The sequence below is a fragment of the Balaenoptera borealis genome, assembly GCF_965194805.1.
Source record: "Balaenoptera borealis genome assembly, chromosome: 10".
NCBI classification, from domain to species: domain Eukaryota; kingdom Metazoa; phylum Chordata; class Mammalia; order Artiodactyla; family Balaenopteridae; genus Balaenoptera; species Balaenoptera borealis.
The window spans coordinates 76924078-76944500 of record NC_138874.1 but is presented as its reverse complement, the minus strand read 5'-3'; the positions used below and the strand labels follow the sequence as shown (position 1 = coordinate 76944500).

Here is a 20423-nt window from a genome sequence, read left to right as displayed (position 1 = left end):
TGCATTCTCATTTTTAGATTCCTCCCACCCTTAAAAAATATTTGAAGCCAGACCATCCGGAAACAACTTCAGTTCACAGGATTTGAGGAAAGACAAAATCAAAATTTTTTCCAACACATAAAAATTATCTCCATATTATAAATTATAAAGAAGAAAATAATGTGAGAAATTTCTCTTCTAATTTTGATAAGCTAAATTATTTCAATAATATAGTGTGGTCTATAAAATCCTTGAATAATTTTGAACAATTTTCCTTATTCCTTTTTCAAAGAACCATTAGCAGAAAGTAAGGAACTTTTAAATTATGAATAGGAAACAGAGGCATAACATAAGTATGCGAAAGAAGGGTTTGACTTTTTGTTATATTGCCACTTTTACATTAATCAGCTAACCTACTAAGTATCTGTCATCAAAAACAGAGCTACCATATGATACTACAATCCCACTCCTAGGCATATATCCAGAGAAAACCATAATTCAAAAAGATCCAGGCACCCCAATGTTCATAGCAGCGCTATTTACAATAGCCAAGACATGGAAGCAACCTAAATGTCCATCAACAGATGAATGGATAAAGAAGGTGTGGTATACGTATATACAATGGAATATTACTCAGCCATAAAAAAGAATGAAATAATGCCATTTGCAGCAAAATGGAGGGACCTAGAGATTATCATATTAAGTGAAGTAAGCCAGACAGGGAAAGACAAATATCCTATGATATCACTTATATGTGAAATCTAAAAAAAAAATGATACAAATGAACTTATATACAGAGCAGAAATAGACCCACAGACATAGAAAATAAACTTATGGTTACCAAAGAGGAAAAGGGTGGGGAGGGATAAATTAGGAGTTTGGGATTAACATATACACGCTACTATATATAAAATAGATAGCCAACAAGGATCTACAGAATAGCAGAGGGAACTATACTCAATATTTTGTAATAACCCATAAAGGAAAAGAATCTGAAAAAGAATATATACATATATATTTACATATATACACATATATACGTATATATTATATAACTGAATCACTTTGCTGTACACCTGAAACACAACATTTAAAATCAACTATACTTCAATAAAATATTTTAAAAAAATAAAAATTACATAGCTTAAAACAAACAAAAAAATTTAGCTGCCAATCTAGTAGGTTTTTCCTTTAGTAAATATTAAACTGTTTATTATGATGTTTATGAATTTCTTATTGCTATTTTTACTTTTATAATTTTAGAAAAAATAATTGTTATACTCCAGCAACGAAGTTATTACCAGTAGTTCAATGTGTAAATGTTTTTAATTCCGTAAAAAGAATAATGAATTTTGTTTCACTGTCTAGGTAAAACCAGTACATTGGAAAAAGTTTCATCAAATAGTAAATGCCATCTCTCAAGTTTTTTTGATGATCTCCACAAAGCTAGTCTACAGCTCATGACTCTCATTTACACTCTGCCATAATGGTTTCTTTTTCATTTTCTTTTTGCTTTACTTTTGTGATGAAGACAATTAGACTTCTTAGGAAAATGGAGAAAGTAGTTAATTGTAACCAAAGAGTAAAGCAACAATAGTAAATTATAATTTAACTTTAGCTTGAAGTCCAGTAAGGTTTGGTTTGGAATATATAATATTAATACTTGATAAGCTTAAATAATTTAGAATAATTTAAAACACCCAAAAATGTTCATATGAGATTTGCTTTGAATTTTAAAAAAGTATTCTTTTACGATTTTAAGAAGAATGTAATCTATTTCACCAATACATATTTAAAAATAAAAATGTTTCTATACTATTACATCATTGGTTCATGTACCCAACATTATATATTCTTAATAGAAACTAAGCGATTTTAAAATGACTTACTGCAATTAAAATCTATAATTTGTCTAAAATTACATGTTAAATGTGCTAGTTCTCCACAAACACCATTTTCCCTTTTTCCTCAATAATAGAAGTGGAACTAGGACATAGCTGCCTAGCAAGAAGTATTTCTCCACTGTTTTGTGGCTAAGTATAAACATTTGCCTGGATTTTCAAGATGGGATGTGAGCTGATGTGAAGTTTGCAACTCCTATCTCTCTTGATTTAGGAAATCCCTAGATGTGGATTTCTGCCCCTGCTCCCTTTCTATGGACTGAGATGGCAATAGCTGGTATTATTTTGAAACAGAATGTTACAGATGGAAGATCATAACTTGGCCTGGGTGCCTGAATGACCGCATGGAGGAACTGTAAGAAGAAGAGCTACTGCCAACCTAAAACACTCACTTCAGACTCTCACATGAGCCAAAACACATGTATTTTTATCATCGAACTTTAGGGGATTCTTTTTACAGCAGCCCAACCTACCCTAACTAATCTTATTATCCTGAGATTTAAAGATTTCATGACTGACCATTCTAAAAATAACTGGGCCAGGGGAGGGAGGTCAGGTTCAAAATTCTAAAACAAATGAGTATTTTATCTTTAGGACCTCTCTTTAACACTTAGTTATTTGTTGAAAACTAATTTTTTCCTAAGGAATTCGGAAGTCAATATTGGAATGAAGACATTCCTAAGATGTAAAAACCAAATATACCTCAACTTGCAATGCTAGTTATCTTGGATTACTGTTTTCTATTTGTAACCTATAAGCATCCTCCTCCCCACACCCTACAAAGATCGGAAATCTTGCATTATAACATTTTGTGATTCCCTGAAATTTGATCACGTGAAGTTGAAGTTTTTCCACCAGGAGCAATTCTGTAGTGGAGGTAAAATTTTATCTCTAGCTTCTTAGGTTTTTTAGGCTGAGCCCAAGTATTAAGCTAACATAAAACAGAGTAACAAGAGAAAGCATACACATTCGTATAAGTTTCATGTGGCATGGGAGTCCTCATAAAGAAATGAAGACTCAAAGAAATGGTGAAACCTACATACGTTTATATTAGGATGAACAAAGAGAGGCAATAGTGGAAAAGTAACTAAACCACGTGATGAGGCTAAAGGAAGATATAAATTATTTTATCAAGGTCTGTTTGTATAGAATTATCTTGAGTTTCACTCCCCGTTAAAGAATGTTACTTTTTTCCTAGTACAGGGAGGGCATCTTTCACACTGGGGGTTTTTAATCTCCTGTTTTCAGGAATAAAAGGTGAGATTAGAATGCCCTTCTTGCATCTACTGTTTTTTTAAGTGCTCTCAGCTCAAAACAAACCTATGCCAAAGTGACATATTTTCGGGTGGCATATTCTGCCATTCTTTATTCCAACACAAGGCATCATCCTGAAAATCAAGGATTAATAAGATTGTTTAGCGTCTCTGGAAGTTTTATGCATTCAGCAGAGGCAGTAAATGAATTTGAAAGAAAAATAAGAGAGGGAAGGGGACGTATGAGGTTAACAACAACCTTTCTCCCTTCCTCCCTTTCTTCCTTCTTTCTTCTCCTTCTCTTCCTCCTCCTCCTCTTACTTCTTGTTTCTCTCTCTCTCTCTTTCTTTCCTTCTTTTATGGAGGGAAACTGTGTTGCCCTTCACAGCAATTTGAAACACTGCAGGCATTTTGACAAAGATACTGGTTGAACATATAAAAAGAAAATACCAAACATGAACAAAAATATTCTTCACAAATACTGTTTTTAAAATGACAAACTGGAAAATATTGCAATATATAATGAAGAAAGTTTCTAAAATGATTAATATATTATGAGATTAGTTGTTTTTTTTTTTTAGGGTAAAGCAGGGGATTAGTTGTTTTATACTAATAAAATGTTGATCAACTTTATTAGTTGTAACTACTAGCTAATATAATAGACAAGCCCCTAAATTTCTTGCTCACGTGACAGTTCATTGAGGGCCTTCCTAGGTAGGTAGCTCTCCTCCAAGCTGTGATTCAGAGGCCTAGGCCCCTTTTTATCTTTTATTTCCACAATTGTCAACATACAGGTTCCAAGGTTCCCTGGGTATTTTTTCCATTTCACCCATTCAATGGGAAAAGGTTAAGTCAGGCCGAGAAATGGTGCAGACCATACTGTTCCACATTTTATTGGCCAGAACTCAGTCACAGGGTTCCACTGAGCAAGTGAGGCTAGGAAAAGCACTCTAGCTGTATGCCCAGGAGGAAGAGGAAAGGATTTAGGAGGCATCCAGGCACTCTCTGCTCTGCACTTTTCCAAAAGTCTTCAAAAGAATGGAGAGATGATTGATAAAGAAGATAATCATCAGTCTTAGGTTTCTTTTTTTTTTTTAATAGTTCTTTCCATGTTTTACATCAAATTTATTTAAGTTCAATAATTTACATTTATTCATAAAGCAGTGTCTTCTATCAATATTTTACGTGACTTTTGTATTATCTAAGTTTTCTGGTTGTCTGATAGAAAACAGAAAAATGCTGGTCAGTATCTAAGTACTACTAAATCCGTTATGGCAGTTATACTGATTCTTACGTAGGATTTTCTTCATAAACTGTAGGATGCAACAAGATTACCCAAATGCCTTTATGTGCCAGAATAACAAATGAACTTGGATAGTCAAGGGTGCTGTTTGCAATTGTTAGAAATGTGCTTCCACAAGGTCAAAAAATTCTTCCACCTGTGCTCATGTGACTGCTTTTAATTTTAGCACCAAATAACTGGCTAGCTTTTTTCTTCTCTAAGTTAACAACTTTATTAATAGAATCTATTTGCAGTTAGTAGTTCTATGCAGAGAATATAAGAAATGGTATAAATTATTCATTGAACAAAACATCTTTATTTTTAAAAAGTTACATTAAATAAAGACACTTAAAAAAAGAAATCTAAATGAGCAATGCCCCAATGAGATCCATGACTTTGGCCTTAACGCCACAATATTTTAGCTAAAAGAGTTAACAAGCACTGTGATAGAGAGGTCTGGAGGCAAATGTCTATTGCTAAGGAAAGGGCTTCAAATGAAAGCACAGAAAAAAAGGGACATCATTTCTTGAGTTTATTTAAATGGAAAGTGTTATGCAGGACACCACTTCTTTCTTCTTTGGGGACTTCCAAGGAATGACTAGACTTGGGGTGAGAAGTTTAAGGGAACAAAGGTGGGAATTTTGTTGGGTTGAAGCTGAGGGATTTTTGAATCCACCTCAAATAATGGGTACAATTTTTGTAAGAATTTGATCTAGACAAGTTGGTGAGAAACACAAGTGAGTTTACATCCATCTTGGTTCTTGAGAAGATCGAAATAAACACGTTCAGGGAAGTTATCAAAGAAACAGAAAACTGTATATCCCATAGCAAAGAATTGGAGTCCACAGATTATCAAGTCAACACAAAAGGAAAGAAAATAGGTAATGGACATAAGGAAGAAAATGACCTTTAACACAGATTGACCAAGAATTCTTATTGTTTTAAATATATTTTACATCTCAATGGTTTACATATGTGTTGTATAGCATTTTCTTATAATGATATTGCATAATTTAATTTAGTCCTTGAATATTGTCAAGACAGCTTTTTATGAAAGGTGAAAACTTCTTGGTTTAATGTGGTAGATGTTGCCAGATGCATCACCTAGTTCTTCCCTCAGTATCTTAGTCACTGCTTCAGCTTAAAATTCTTAGGTTGTTCTTTGAAATTATGAGAAGAATAAAATCCAAACTGTAGAATATGATAAGATATTCTATTATATGAAATCTTCATTTTTCTTGAGCCTCAATTAATATAATTGTTTAACTTCCAATTTTCTTAGATAGTTGGAAGTAAAATATTCTGTTACTCAATACATTCTCCCATATCCCTTATTTATACTTCTGTATATTCTGATTCTTTGACATGGAGCATTCTTCCACATTTTTGTGGAGTGGCTCAACTCTATTTTTCCTTCAAGAAACAGCTCAAAACTTTGCTGATCATGTTCAGATACAGTTTAGTGTGTCTCCAACATGCTTCCTCAGTACTCTGAGCTTCTATTATTGTGTTTTTATAGCATATTATATTTTTCACATAGTTCTTTGTTTCCAACACATGGCTGTGAGCCTCTGGAGTGTAATGACTGGCTGCCTTTTAATGCTATGTCCAGAACAAGTAAATAGTAAAATACAGTATATAGTGAGCCTCTTTCAAATGTTTGTGAGAAAACTATCTCCAATGGGTCCTAACATACAAATAAAAGTACATAATGTTTTAACTTAATTGAGATTAAAAAATCATGAAAGAAAATTCTACTATATTTGCAGAAGTGCATTATAAAACATTCTTTCACTTATATCCAATAATGAAGCAATCATGAACATATAGTGATTTTAGTTTCATTATTTTTTCAATAAATTCTTCACTTTCTAATATACACACACACACTATGGACTGAACTGTGTTCCCTAAAATTCATATTTTGAGGCCCATCCTCACTGGCATGGTATTTGGAGATAGGACCCTTGGGAGGTAATTAGGTTTACATGAGGTCATAAAAGTGGAGCCCTTATCTTGGGATTAGTGCCTTTATAAGAAAAGACACCAGAGAGCTTGCTTTCTTTCACTTTCCTTTGTGTCAGGTTATAGCGAGAAGGCAGCAGTCCGCAAGTCAGGAAGAGACCTCTCACCAGAACCTGACCATGCTGAAAGCCTGATCTTGGACTTCCAGCCTCCAGAGCTGTGAGAAAATGAATGTCTGTTGTTTAAGCCACCTAGTCCTTGAATTTTGTTATGACAGCCTAACCTAAGATGGTATATATACTAACTTTACAGCTCAAATATATATTATACACATAAACATAAACTCTCTCTCTTTCTCTCTCTGTCACTGATTATAAGGAAATATCATTTCAGGTACGCCTCAAAATTAAATGACATAATGTATCTGGAAGTAAAAAGAAACTAAATGTCTACTTCGTACCACTGAGATCATTAATCAGTTGCAATTTAAACCCCCAAACATAATGTTGTATTTTTCAAACCTAGCTTAAAGTATTTTTAAAGGATCCATTATTCATCAAAGCATTACTAAAACTGATATTTTACACTAAATTGTCATTTTAACCATATTACCTTTTAAAATAAATATAATGTTATGTTAATTTAAAAAAGCTTAAACTAGAATTAGAAGCCTGCTTCACTGGAAAATTCATATCACATCAATTTTGAGAGACCAAAAGAAAAAAAAAAAACAACAAAATAAAAACCTTCATATGTTACAAAACCTGATAGGAATCAATACCTGTATTCCTCTTGTGTGAAGTGTGGGATTTCTCCAGGATGTAAGACAAGAATTTTCACAGTGGCACTGCTGGACATCACAGGCTCACCATCGTCAAAAGCAACAACCACCAACTTAAAAAGTAAAAAAATATTCAAGTTAAAGATGATTTAAAAGAAGAAAATAAAAGCATCATGTTTCTATGAATGTTTTTAATTATTGGACTGCCTGTTTCCAAAAGGGAGAGTAGTGATCATTTCCTCATTGCCTACCGGGTAGCAGAGACTGTGCTAGGATATTCATAACAATCCCACCAGGTAGATATTATTATTTCCATTTGCCAGGTGAGGAAACTCAAAGAAGTTCAGTTAATAACTCTTTGATAAAAAAAAAAAAAAAACTACCGGTAAAACAGGTATCTGATACTACATCTCTCCAATTATAAACTCTTTTCTCTTTCACAATCCCACTGGTGTGTGTCTACAGTAAAAACATGAAACTTTATAAGTGCCAACACTTATTTCAAAAACGTTAAATTTATGGATAGCAAAAAGCTAATTAGCTTGCTAATAAAAAGAAATTAATTTTTCCAGTGAATTAATTGTCTGCAAGATCATAGGGCAGAAATACTTCACTCTGGAGGATAAAATTGGAAATCTTTATAGATTAACACACTTTGATATACACTCTCTTAAAAACAATTAAATTATATAAAATCAAGTTCATACTGGAGAATAGAAAATGTTCAAATGATGCAAACTAAAGAAAAGCTTTAGTCTTAAGATGTAATCTCTATATATTATTTATTACTAAAATAGCTTTTATAATTGATCATTTTCTTTGATAACCTATATTATGTCAAGAAGAATTCTAAAGTTTATTTTAAGAAATGTTAAGTTTCAAAACTATGTGTTTCTCTAGATTGTATATAATTTTGGAAGCTGCAGGTGACTAATTTAAACTAATTCAACCTAGATCACGTAACCACAACCAAGGGTCATCTTGAGAGCCACAATCTACCTTTGGGTTAATACTTTACAAAAAGAATAATTATTTCAAACGGAGATACAATTAACAGAGTGTTCATTGATATTCACAGGGTTAACTGGTGACGGTATTTCCCCAATGTATGGTCAAAGGCTTTATTCCCAGGGACAAAAATTTTTCTAAGTAATTATAGAAAATGGAAACAGTCAAACATTTAATAAAATGGATTACTTATGATAATAGTGAAGGGTAGTATTATTTCAAATTTTCTAAAAGTATAACATATCAAGAGTACATAAACTTGAACCAACAATTGCCTCTAGGTACTTATCTTGAGGAAAAAAAAATAGCAAGTGGCAAATAATATCTGCACAAGGAGTTTCACGGCAGCAAAGGTGGTTATAACAAAAATTGGAAACGACTAATTATCCAACAACAGGGTATTGGACAAAAAAAAACAAACAATAGTATATTTATACAATAGAACATCACACAACCATTTAAATAATAGCATTAATAGTATTTAAATATACCTAAATTTTAAAGAGCAGTATGAATAATACAATCATACAATCATGTTATTTTAAAATATATATTTGTATACTTTTATTTGCAGGGAATGTTATCATAAGGATAGAGATTAAAATGGTAAATTTTAATCTCCAAAATGTGAAATATCAAGTGTTTCTTTTACCTTTTACTTAACTGTATTTTCTAAGGGTCTATGCAGTAAAAATGTATTGTTTTGTAATTTTAAAATACTAAAAAGGAGAAAAATGGAAAGATGTATGGTTATTTGTTAAACCAAACTCTCAATCAAAAGTTAAACATCAAATAGACACCATAGAGAAAACACTGCGCTGACCTTAAAAATTGTTGTAGGTTCTTCATTAAGATTAACTCGAGTTATTACTCTTCCAGAATCTTCTTCTACATCAAAAATACTGGCCGGATAAGGAAACTGGACATCATCTACTCTATATCTCACACGACTTGCAGGTAATCCCTAAAATAAAATTATATATTATTTCACAAAATGAAAACAAAGGGTAATGATAATATAAAATTGATTTGTAAAATAAATAGTCTTTTAAAAATGAAAAATCGTATTTTAACTTTTCATACTTTCAGGTTTAAAATGTAGCAGAATCTTTATTTCTTTAGAATAACAATCTGAATCAGTGAAGTGTCTTTACTACATGTTATTTAAAATCATTTATGTGAAAGAATAAATCAGTGCTCTCCTCGGGTGTCTTCCCTTCCACATTTCTTTAATTATATGAATCTCACCTTCTTCCTTGAACACTGTGTTTAATATTTTATATTCTGAGACCATTATAAGTTATTTTCTTTATTATACTCATTTGAACTCTGTGATACTCAGAGAAGATAAAGTGTGGAGGATTGAGGTAAAGTGGAGGAGTAGGTATGGAAGTAAAGGAAACATTATTTACCATCTGTTCTGTGCTGTTTACCAGGCTAGGTTTTTTCATAAATAAATAAATTCTCACCACAATCCTTTAGGATAACATTACTACTAATATTGATAGTAATAACAGTAAAATAATGATAGTTAACATTTGTTGAAAGCTTATTATGTGTGAGAACCATACTAAAAATGATACATATATAGTCTACCACACATTTTTTAGTTAATGAACTTGAAGCTTATAGGGAGTTTAAAAATGTTGAAATGTCCCAGACATACACCAAGATAAGTTGGAATAGCAAACAAAAAATTCATTTTTAAAGAAAAATTAGCATTTGATAATTTTGAAAAGGAGACTATAATGAGAACAGTCAAAATTTATTGAACATCCTCACTTATATTAGGGGTAAGATTGGTTTTATTTTTAATTATATAGGGTGACACTGGGGTGGGCACTCTAATCTTAAGGCCTGTAAGTCTCTTAAGTCAGTCCTAGAAGTACAACAAAATAAACACCTCAGACTCAGAGCTAGTATGTGGTTGAGTTTGATCTCAAACCCTAACAGACACTATATTATACCACAAAACTCTTTAGAGAAGAACACCTCTATTTGACACTATTCTGATGTGGGAGAAGCAGGATATTACCCCCATGTTATGCCCATGGCCTGAATTGGTTAATGGTGCTTTGGGGAAGGATGGTTCTGAGAACATTGCTCTCTGTATTGTTGAGTTTCTTCATGACTGTCCTTGAACAGAATGTGTTGCTCCTTGTTTGTTCCCGAGTCACATTTGGGCTATAGGACAAATATGTTAGCCTTCAGGACTTGTATAATTCCCTAATTATTATCTGTAAGTCCAGTCCTTTCATTCATGACACCTCAGTTTACCACTACTTCCTTGAATACTTTATGTAACTCTTTTCACTCTTTTGCCTTTCCTTCTTCCTATCTGGAAGCTCCGGGTCAGACTCTGCTTGTTCCCAATCTTCTTGGAGATTCCCAAGGCTCTGTCACAGGCACTTTTGTCTTCTCTACCTCTGCTCAAGTTCCATGCCTTTAAGTGTCTCTTATTTGTTCATAAATTCTAAATTTAAATTTTTGGCTCTTTTGTCACTAGAGCAAAACTACAGCAAAAACCATTTCAAGAACAAATTTTCAGGTTCTGCTGGCATCAATACCCATTCAGTCTGTAGTACAGAATTAAAATTTTTATGACTATCATGAATCAGTTATCAAGAAACTTAAAGAAACTTAGAATATGTCAGTTACACTTAGCATGTTGTCTTTGATAACACCAAGGTATTAATGATATATTTGGAATTATACCTTTAACTGATAAAAGAGAAAAATGTTTTGGTGTTGCAGAGTGTTATCTTGTAGATGCCTAAAACACTTTGCTATCCAGAACACCCTATAATCTTCTTGGAGGATTGTTACAGATAAGATTGTATGTATAAGAACATTTACATTATATTTAGCTACATCAGTAAGCTTTTTATTCTGATTTGTTATTCTACAGATTGCTAGCACATAAAAAAAAGTGGCCCTGAGATGACATTGTTAGCCCACAAAAGACATTTTAATTGTTTCTTCCATCACCCTTGTTATCAAGGCACCACATTTTATTTCATATAACACGATACAACTAAATACCTTGATTTAGATGTTCTTTTGAATATATTCAAAAATTTTTTCCTCTTTCTTTCCCTCCCACCCTCCTTCTCTTCTCCTACCCTCCCTCTCTTCTCCCACCCTCTTTCTCCTCCTCCCACCCTCCTTCTCTTCCTCCCTCTATTTTCCCCTTCCTCTCCCTTTTCCTCCCTGTTTCCTTCCCTCCCTTCCTAATTTTCTTTCCAAAGTCTTTAAAAAAATAGTCTTGCTTTTATAGTTAAATAATTAAGCTATGTAATACGTGAAGGTAACTGGCTTTGGGAAACAGCTTCAATTAACTTGTCTCACATTGTCCCTGGGACATTTACAACATGAATCAGGTCAAATGCATGGTTTTTATAAATTCATAAAAATTAAAATTATTATGGCTTTAATCTGGAAAATGTGCAATCCAGATGTATGACACAACTAAAAAAAAAGATCATCATAAGCTTTATCTCTTAAAATTATTTATCATTACTATTTATTAAACATTATTTAATACCTGATCATATTAAAAATTTAATAGATATGATCACAGTATTATAATGTACAAAATTCATTCACTATATTTTTAAAAATAGTCTACTGAGCTTATAAATTATACATTTTGATAATTATGAGATGACATATAAATATTCAAATTACCATTTAGATAATAAAAATTTACCAAATATTTGGTCTTTTATTTTAAATTATACTAGAAATAGAGTGATCTTTCTTTACTCTTACATATTTCCAATAAGTTGATATTTCTTCCAGTTGAATATATTAGTTAATCATATTTATTTTTTAAAGTAAACTAATCTATAAAAACATACTTAAAATTGAGATGAAATATTTAATCATTACTTTCTACTTCAATTTATGATAATATAGTATATAGATTATATTTTATCTTTACATATATGTATTTATAAGTGTATTAAGAGGGACATTTTGGACCTTCAATATTGAAAAAAGAGCTATCTTTTTACAAAAAAAAAGTCAGTCTTTAAAATTTTTATTACTATGGCAGTAGACTCCTTTTCTATAGCATTTCCAAATTTTCACAAAATCAATCTAATAGTAACACTAAAAGTAGTTTACAAAAATTGCTGTCTTAAAGTTCATACTAAACTAAAACTAGGCTGTGGTTTAATTTATAAATGATGAGCAAATGACTCCTTGGTGCTACACTCTGATCAGCAAAATTTATTTGTCTTTATTTAGGACCAAAGAAATCTTGGGAGGTCATTAGTTAGCTTCCTATCTTCAGACACTACAGGCTCTTCCTCTTTGAAGCACTTGCTAAAACCTAACCTCATTTTTTCCTCAGCAGTGATGAAACATAGTGTTTTCTTTTTTTTCAGGGGAATAAAATTCTTCATAGTTTTGAAGACCAATGTTTTACTCCTGAGCCTCGCTTTATTAGGATAGATATTTCTAATTGTTTTTGTATCATCTTAGGTATTTTTTTCTTGCTTTTATATCTTTTCTCCATGCCCTTTTAACCTACCATAGTTGTTTAGGAAATGTACTCAAACTGTGGATTCAAGAGAATAAAACAAATTATCTGATTGTTTTAGGTCACCATCAAGGAAAAAAATACTTTGATATCCACCTAGTGGAATCCATTTTATTTTATTCTTTAGTTCAATGGCTAAATCACATCTCTTTCTTAGTACAGATATTTTAATCTCACGTGGTAAAATGTATTTTGCCACTTCAGGACATGTAAAATCTCACAAGGAGACTATAAAATGGACTTTGATCCAACACAATTTATGACACATTAGTAGGTAATCCCATAATACATGTAATATCACATAAAAAGGAAGACTATTTAAGCTATTTTGGAATTTTGCTCTATTTACCTAGCCACTATGAAGAGGCATTAACAAAGGCAAGAAATGAAGATAGAATTAACCAAGACATAAATATTAATTTAATAGTAAAGTGATGAAATTGTCTGCAAAGATTCTCTTCTCATCAGGCAGTGGTGGCAAAAATAGAGTTTCCTATCATTATGCCTCCTGGAGTCTTTTGATGGGTAAGTACAATGAGTTTCTTCTTTAAATTTTTATGGAAACTGAGGACATGTGAGAAGCATAGCACGACAGCTTTTTTGAAGCCTCCTCATTTTGACAGGTATTTCTATAAATCCAGCTGACCTCATTATTGGAGCAAGCGTTACTGCAGATAACTATAATTTTAAAAGATTAATGAGGTGCTGGCACAGGAATCCTTCTTAATGTCAACTTCCATTCACCAAAATATTCTTCGATACTTTCCCTGAGTTTTCAAATAAGTGACACACTCACTTTTAGAGGGATATATTTCCCTAAACGAAAGTTCAAAATAGAAACATGATATGACTGGCAGCTTAATCATTCAAGGGGTGCTGAAAACCTTAACTTGGCATCAAGTTAAGGTTAATAAGTTAATTAACCTTAATTTGGTTAATTGAAATTAACCACAATTTAGAACAAATTCCAAAGGACTTTTTGTTTGCCATTAGATAAAAAATATTTAACTCAGTTAAAAAAATAGAATTATAAAACTAAATCATTATACATTTATTTCATATATGGCATATTTTTAAGAGAGAGATGTATAAATTGTATAAAATACTGGCAATTGAAAATTTTATAGATTATTTATTCTCTAACATTTATCATTTTACTCATGTTTTATAGTACAAAGGTTAATTCACTATATGTGGGATTCATTCATTCATTCATCTATTTGTTTATTCATTCAACACATTAAGTGGACACTGCTGAGTCCTGAGAGTACACAGATGAACAAACTCACAGCCTAGGTGAGGAGTTCATCTTATATAACCTCCTTCCTGGTATACATTAACAATAATTCAGCCAGATTGGCCTTATAAAACACCAAGCTCACTCCTACCTCAGCACTTTTCCATCTGCTGTTTGTTCTTCCTGCAATACTCTTGTGTGTGGCTAGTTCCTTCTGGCATCCAGGTCTCAAATGATACCTCTTTTGCCTATACCCACCCATAAACCAATCTGAGTCAAATCTTATTTTATTTCCTTTATAGTATGTATCCTTATGTGAATTTATGTTCCATATTTACTTGTCTGTGGGTTTGTAGCCTATCTCTGTTCCTTGACTGTGAGCTCCATTAGAGAAGACACTTATTTTGGCTTGGCATTATTTAAGAGGTCAGCAATAACTTGTTAAGTAAATACGTATAATACAAGTAGTGCTCATGTATATGTGGATCCTGGGCTGAGCTGCCAGGATAAACAACTCTAGGGGGGATCACATATACAGATAGGATGGGAGTGGCTGCCTGTGTAACCCCCGGCCTTCCCTGCTAAAACCCCCTGCTAAAAATGTATATATCCTGTGTTCCTGTTTGCAGTGGCTCCATGTGTAGTTTTTAGGAACAAAGAAGAAAGAAAAATTACATCAGTGACTTTTGTTGGGGAAGAGCTTTCACAAAAGAGATGATAATAGAACTTATGAAAACAGAGTTCCAAACAAGTAGAAGATTGAAGGAGAATAAATAGTCTTTCAAAAAGATTCCTGAGAAAAGTTTTGGAGAAATAAAACCATGTATCATTAGGAAAGTCCTTCCCTTTTTTTCTGGACTGGCTGAATATTATGTACTAGAATAAAGAGTCTTTCAAAAAGATTCCTGAGAAAAGTTTTGGAGAAATAAAACCATGTATCATTAGGAAAGTCCTTCCCTTTTTTTCTGGACTGGCTGAATATTATGTACTATCTCTCTCCTACTTCTCAGCCTCTGTCCTTCTATGCTACTTCCCTAATTATATCTAATACATTCTGTTGTTACATCAATCCTTTAAAATAATGACTTAATCCTCTGGATTTTTCTAATAAATTAATCCTCATGTAATCTATATTAATAGGATATAGATGTTTTCTTACACCAACTACACTATACAAGGTGTAAAATCAGAGTTACATAGTGGGTTAAACTAATGTTGAACAAGATTGAGATTTCTGAGTATACGTTCGGTAATTGCAAGAATCATAGCTACATAGGTAATTTTCTATATGGTTTAGAGGACCTCTAAGAATTTACTTACCTCAGAATGTGGCTAAATTGTTGGCAAGTTTTCAGTTTAATACCTACCAATATATGTTCATAGATACTTATCCATAGCTACTCATATTCATCTCTCATGATCACAGGCCAATAATTAGAGATAGTGCTTTTATACTTAGGGCCTCATAATCAGTCAGATGGGGGAGACAGAAGGTACACAGATAAACATAATAAACTAATAACATTTCTGATAAGAGCTATAAAGGAGAAACATGAGCATTACCAAATAAAGGTTTGAGAACTAGAGCAAAGACCTTCAGATTTATAGTCAAGTGGACTTTATACCTCACTGTGTAGGTGCTTACACATGAAAATCTGATGTGCTTTAAAATGTATTCGATTTATAAGATTGTGGCAATTGTGTTATATGTGGAGTCCAATCTGGCATGTAATTTGAGTATTAAAATGGAAAACTAATATCTAATTTATGTGTGAAGATTTTGGACAATTTATCTTAAACTCAAAAAGAGAAAAGTAGCCGCCCAGCACTTCCTGCAGGTTTAGCAGTCGTTTAGAGTAGCAAAGTGGATTATTTTGTGCATTTACCATCTTACCTGGACTCTCTGACTTATAAAACTGAGAACAGGGAAGGCACAGCTAATTGGCTGGCCATGAAGAACTGAGGAGGCAGACCTACACCTCAAGCCTCTATGACGTCTTTTCAAGGGACTTCCTTGGTGGCGCAGTGGATAAGAATCTGCCTGCCAACCAGTGAGGGACCACGGACACTCAAGGGGATGGGAGGAATCCCCAGCAAATGGCTTGCGGGATCATGGTTCCCAGGCCGGAGGTCGGGCCCGAGCTCCTGTGGTGGGAGCTCAGAGTCCAAACCGCTGGACTAACAGAGAACTTCAGACCCCAGGGAATATCAATTGGAGTGAGGCCTACTGGAGGTCCTCATCTCAGCATCAAGACCCAGCTCTATCCAAATGCCTGAAAATTACAGTGCTGGATGTCTCAGGCCAAACAACCTGTAAGACAGGAATACAGCACCAACCAACAACAACAAAAAATGAAATGACAAATAAATTTGTTACAGACGAAGGAGTAAGGTAAAAACTTACAAGATCAAATAAATGAAGATGAAATAGGCAACCTACCTGAAAAAGAATTCAGAGTAAGGATAGTAAAGATGATCCAAAATCTCAGAAACAGAATGGAGAAAATACAAAAAACATTTAACAAGGCTCTAGAAGAACTAAAGAGCAAACAAACAGTGATGAACAACACAATTACTGAAATTAAAAAATACTCTAGAAGGAATCAGTAACAGATTAACTGAGGCAGAAGAATCGATAAGTGAGCTGGAATATGAAAAGGTGGAAAAGACTGCTAGGGAGCAGAATAAAGAAAAAAAGAATGAAAAGAATTGAGGACACTCTCAGAAACATCGGGGAAAACATTAAACGCACCAACATTCGAACTATAGGGGTCCCAAAAGAAGAAGAGAAAAAGAAAGTGTCTGAGAAAATATTTGAAGAGATTATAGTCAAAAACTTCCCTAACATGGGAAAGGAAATAGTCCATCAAGTCCAGAAAGCACAGAGAGTACCATACAGGATAAACCCAAAGAGAAACACACTGAGACACATATTAATCAAACTATCAAAAATTAAATACAAAGAAAAATATTGAAAGCAGAAAGGGAAAAGCAACAAATAACATATAAGGGAATCCCCATAAGGTTAACAGCTGATCTTTCAGCAGAAACTCTGAAAGCCGGAAGGGAGTGGCAGGACATAGTTAAAGTGATGAAATGGAAAAACATACAACCAAGATTACTCTACCCAGCAAGGATCTCATTCAGATTCGACGGAGAAATTAAAAACTTTACAAATAAGCAAAAGTTAAGAGAATTCAGCACCACCAAACCAGCTTTACAACAAATGCTAAAGTAACTTCTCTAGGCAGGAGACACAAAAGAAGGAAAAGAACTACAATAACAAACCCAAAACAATTAAGAAAATGGTAATAGGAACACACATATTGATAATTACCTTAAATGTAAATGGATTAAATGCTCCAAGCAAAAGATATAGACTGGCTGAATGGATACAAAAACAAGATCTGTATATACGCTGTCTACAAGAGACCCACTTCAGACCTAGGGACACATACAGACTGAAAGTGAGGGGATGGAAAAGGATATTCCATGCAAATGGAAATCAAAAGAAAGCTGGAGTAGCAATTCTCATATCAGACAAAATACACTTTAAAATAAAGACTATTACAAGAGACAAAGAAGGACACTATGTAATGATCAAGGGATCAATCCAAGAAGAAGATATAACAATTGTAAATATTTAGGCACCCAACATAGGAGCACCTCAATACATAAGACAAATGCTAACAGCCATAAAAGGGGAAATCGACAGTAACACAATAATAGTAGGGGACTTTAACACCCCACTTTCACCGGTGGACTGATCATCCAAAATGAAAATAAATAAGGAAACAAAAGCTTTAAATGACACATTAAATAAGATGGACTTAATTGATATTTATAGGACATTCCATCAAAAAACAACAGAATACACTTTCCTCTCAAGTGCTCATGGAACATTCTCCAGGATAGACCATATCTTGGGTCACAAAGCAACCCTTCATAAATTTAAGAAAACTGAAATCGTATCAAGTATCTTTTCCGACCACAACATATGAGACTAGAGAACAATCAGAGGAAAAATAACTGTAAAAATTACAAACACATGGAGGCTAAACAATACGCTACTAAATAACCAAGAGCTCAATGAGGAAATCAATGAGGAAATCAAAAAATACATAGAAACAAAGGACAAGGAAAACACAACGACCCAAAACCTGTGGGATTCAGCAAAAGCAGTTCTAAGAGGGAAGTTTATAGCTATACAATCCTACCTCAAGAATCAAGAAACATCCCAAATAAACAACCTAACCTTACACCTAAAGCAATGAGAGAAAGAAGAACAAAAAAACCCCAAAGTTAGCAGAAGGAAAGAAATCATAAAGATCAGATCAGAAATAAATGAAAAAGAAATGAAGGAAACGATAGCAAGATGAATAAAACTAAAAGCTGGTTCTTTGAGAAGATAAACAAAATTGATAAACCATTAGCCAGACTCATCAAGCAAAAAAGGGAAAAGACCCAAATCAACAGAATTAGAAATGAAAAAGAAGTAATAACTAACGCTGCTGAAATACAAAGGATCATGTAAGATTACTATAAGCAACTATATGCCAATACAATGGACAACCTGGAAGAAATGGACAAATTCTTAGGAAAGCACAACGTTCTGAGACTGAACCAGGAAGAAACAGAAAATATAAACAGAACAATCACAAGCACTGAAATTGAAACTGTGATTAAAAATCTTCCAACAAACTAAAGCCCAGGACCAGATGGCTTCATAGGCGAATTCTATCAAACATTTAGAGAAGAGCTAACACTTATCCTTCTCAAACTCTTCCAAAATATAGCAGAGGGAGGAACACTCCGAAACTCATTCTACGAGGCCACCATTACCCTGATACCAAAACCAGACTAAGATGTTACCAATAAAGAAAACTACAGGCCAATATCACTGATGAACATAGAGGTAAAAAGCCTCAACAAAATACTCGCAAACAGAATCCAACAGCACATTAAAAGGATCATACACCATGATCAAGTGGGGTTTATCCCAGGAATGCAAGGATTCTTCAATATATGCAAATCAATCAACGTGATACACCATATTAACAAATTGAAGGATAAAAACCATATGGTCATCTCAATAGATGCAGAAAAAGCTTTTGACAGAATTCAACACCCATTTATGATAAAAACTCTCCAGAAAGTAGGCATAGAGGGAAACTACCTCAATATAATAAGGCCATATATGACAAACCCACAGCCAACATTGTTCTCAATGGTGAAAACCTGAAACGATTTCCACTAAGATCAGGAAAAAGACAAGGTTGTCCCCTCCCACCACTATTATTCAACATAGTTTTGGAAGTTTTAGCCACAGCAATCAGAAAAGAAAAAGGAATAAAAGGAATCCTAATCAGAAAAGAAGAAGTAAAACTGTCAATGTTTGCAGATGACATGATACTATACATAGAGAATCCTAAAGATGCTACCAGAAAACTACTAGATCTAATCAGTGAATTTGGTAGAGTAGCAGGATACAACATTAATGCACAGAAATCTCTTGCATGCCTATACACTAATGATGAAAAATCTGAATGAGAAATTAAGGAAACAATCCCATTTACCATTGCAAGGAAAAGAATAAAATACCTAGGAATAAACCTACCTAAGGCGACAAAAGACCTGTGTGCAGAAAACTATAAGACACTGATGAAAGAAATTAAGGATGATACAAACAGATGGAGAGAAATACCATGTTCTTAGATTGGAAGAATCAACATTGTGCAAATGACTATACTATCCAAAGCAATCTACATATTCAATGCAATCTCTATCAAACTACCAATGGCATTTTTCACAGAACTAGAACAAAAAATTTCACAATTTGTATGGAAACACAAAAGACCCCGAATAGCCAAAGCCATCTTGAGAAAGAAAAATGGAGCTGGAGGAATCAGGTGCCTGGATTTCAGACTATACTACAAAGCTACAGTAATCAAGACAGTATGGCACTGGCACAAAAACAGAAATATAGATCAATGGAACAGGATAGAAAGCCTAGAGGTAAACCCACCCACCTACGGTCATCTTATCTTTGATAAAGGAGGCAAGAGTATCCAATGGAGAAAAGACAGCCTCTGCAATGGTCATCTTATCTTTGATAAAGGAGGCAAGAGTATCCAATGGAGAAAAGACAGCCTCTTCAATAAGTGGTGCTGGGAAAACTGGACAGCTACACGTAAAAGAATGAAATTAGAACACTCCCTAACACCATACACAAAAATAAACTCAAAATGGATTGAAGACCTAAATGTAAGGCTAGACAGTATAGAACTCCTAGAGGAAAACATAGGCAGAACACTCTATGACATACATCACCGCAAGATCCTTTTTGACCCACCTCCTAGAGAAATAAATGGAAATAAAAACAAAAATAAACAAATGGGACCTAATGAAAGTTAAAAGCTTTTGCATAGCAAAGGAAACCATAAACAAGACCAAAAGACACCCCTCAGAGTG

General features: G+C 33.4%; 2 protein-coding genes across 8 annotated transcripts in view; one reads left to right on the top strand and one right to left on the bottom strand.

Annotated features, from left to right (window-relative positions):
- The window catches only part of LOC309635420 (uncharacterized protein), a gene marked incomplete at its 5' end in the record, with an annotated part of 576760 nt that extends 567634 nt beyond the window's left edge, over positions 1 to 9126 (top strand). The window contains one exon of the mRNA XM_082406653.1: positions 9049 to 9126. The remainder of the gene's footprint in view (positions 1 to 9048) is intronic.
- PCDH15 (protocadherin related 15) overlaps positions 1 to 20423 on the bottom strand; it is a 751961-nt gene that overhangs the window by 127809 nt on the left and 603729 nt on the right. For all 7 annotated transcript variants that reach the window (XR_014230935.1, XM_082339387.1, XM_082339383.1 and 4 more), the window contains 2 exons: positions 8993 to 9133; positions 7162 to 7274 (listed from right to left, as the gene is read on the bottom strand). Coding sequence is in view for 6 of the 7 variants with exons in the window: in XM_082339387.1 (XP_082195513.1) it covers positions 7162 to 7274; positions 8993 to 9133 (254 nt within the window). In the remaining variant the exon portion in view is untranslated. The remainder of the gene's footprint in view (positions 1 to 7161; positions 7275 to 8992; positions 9134 to 20423) is intronic.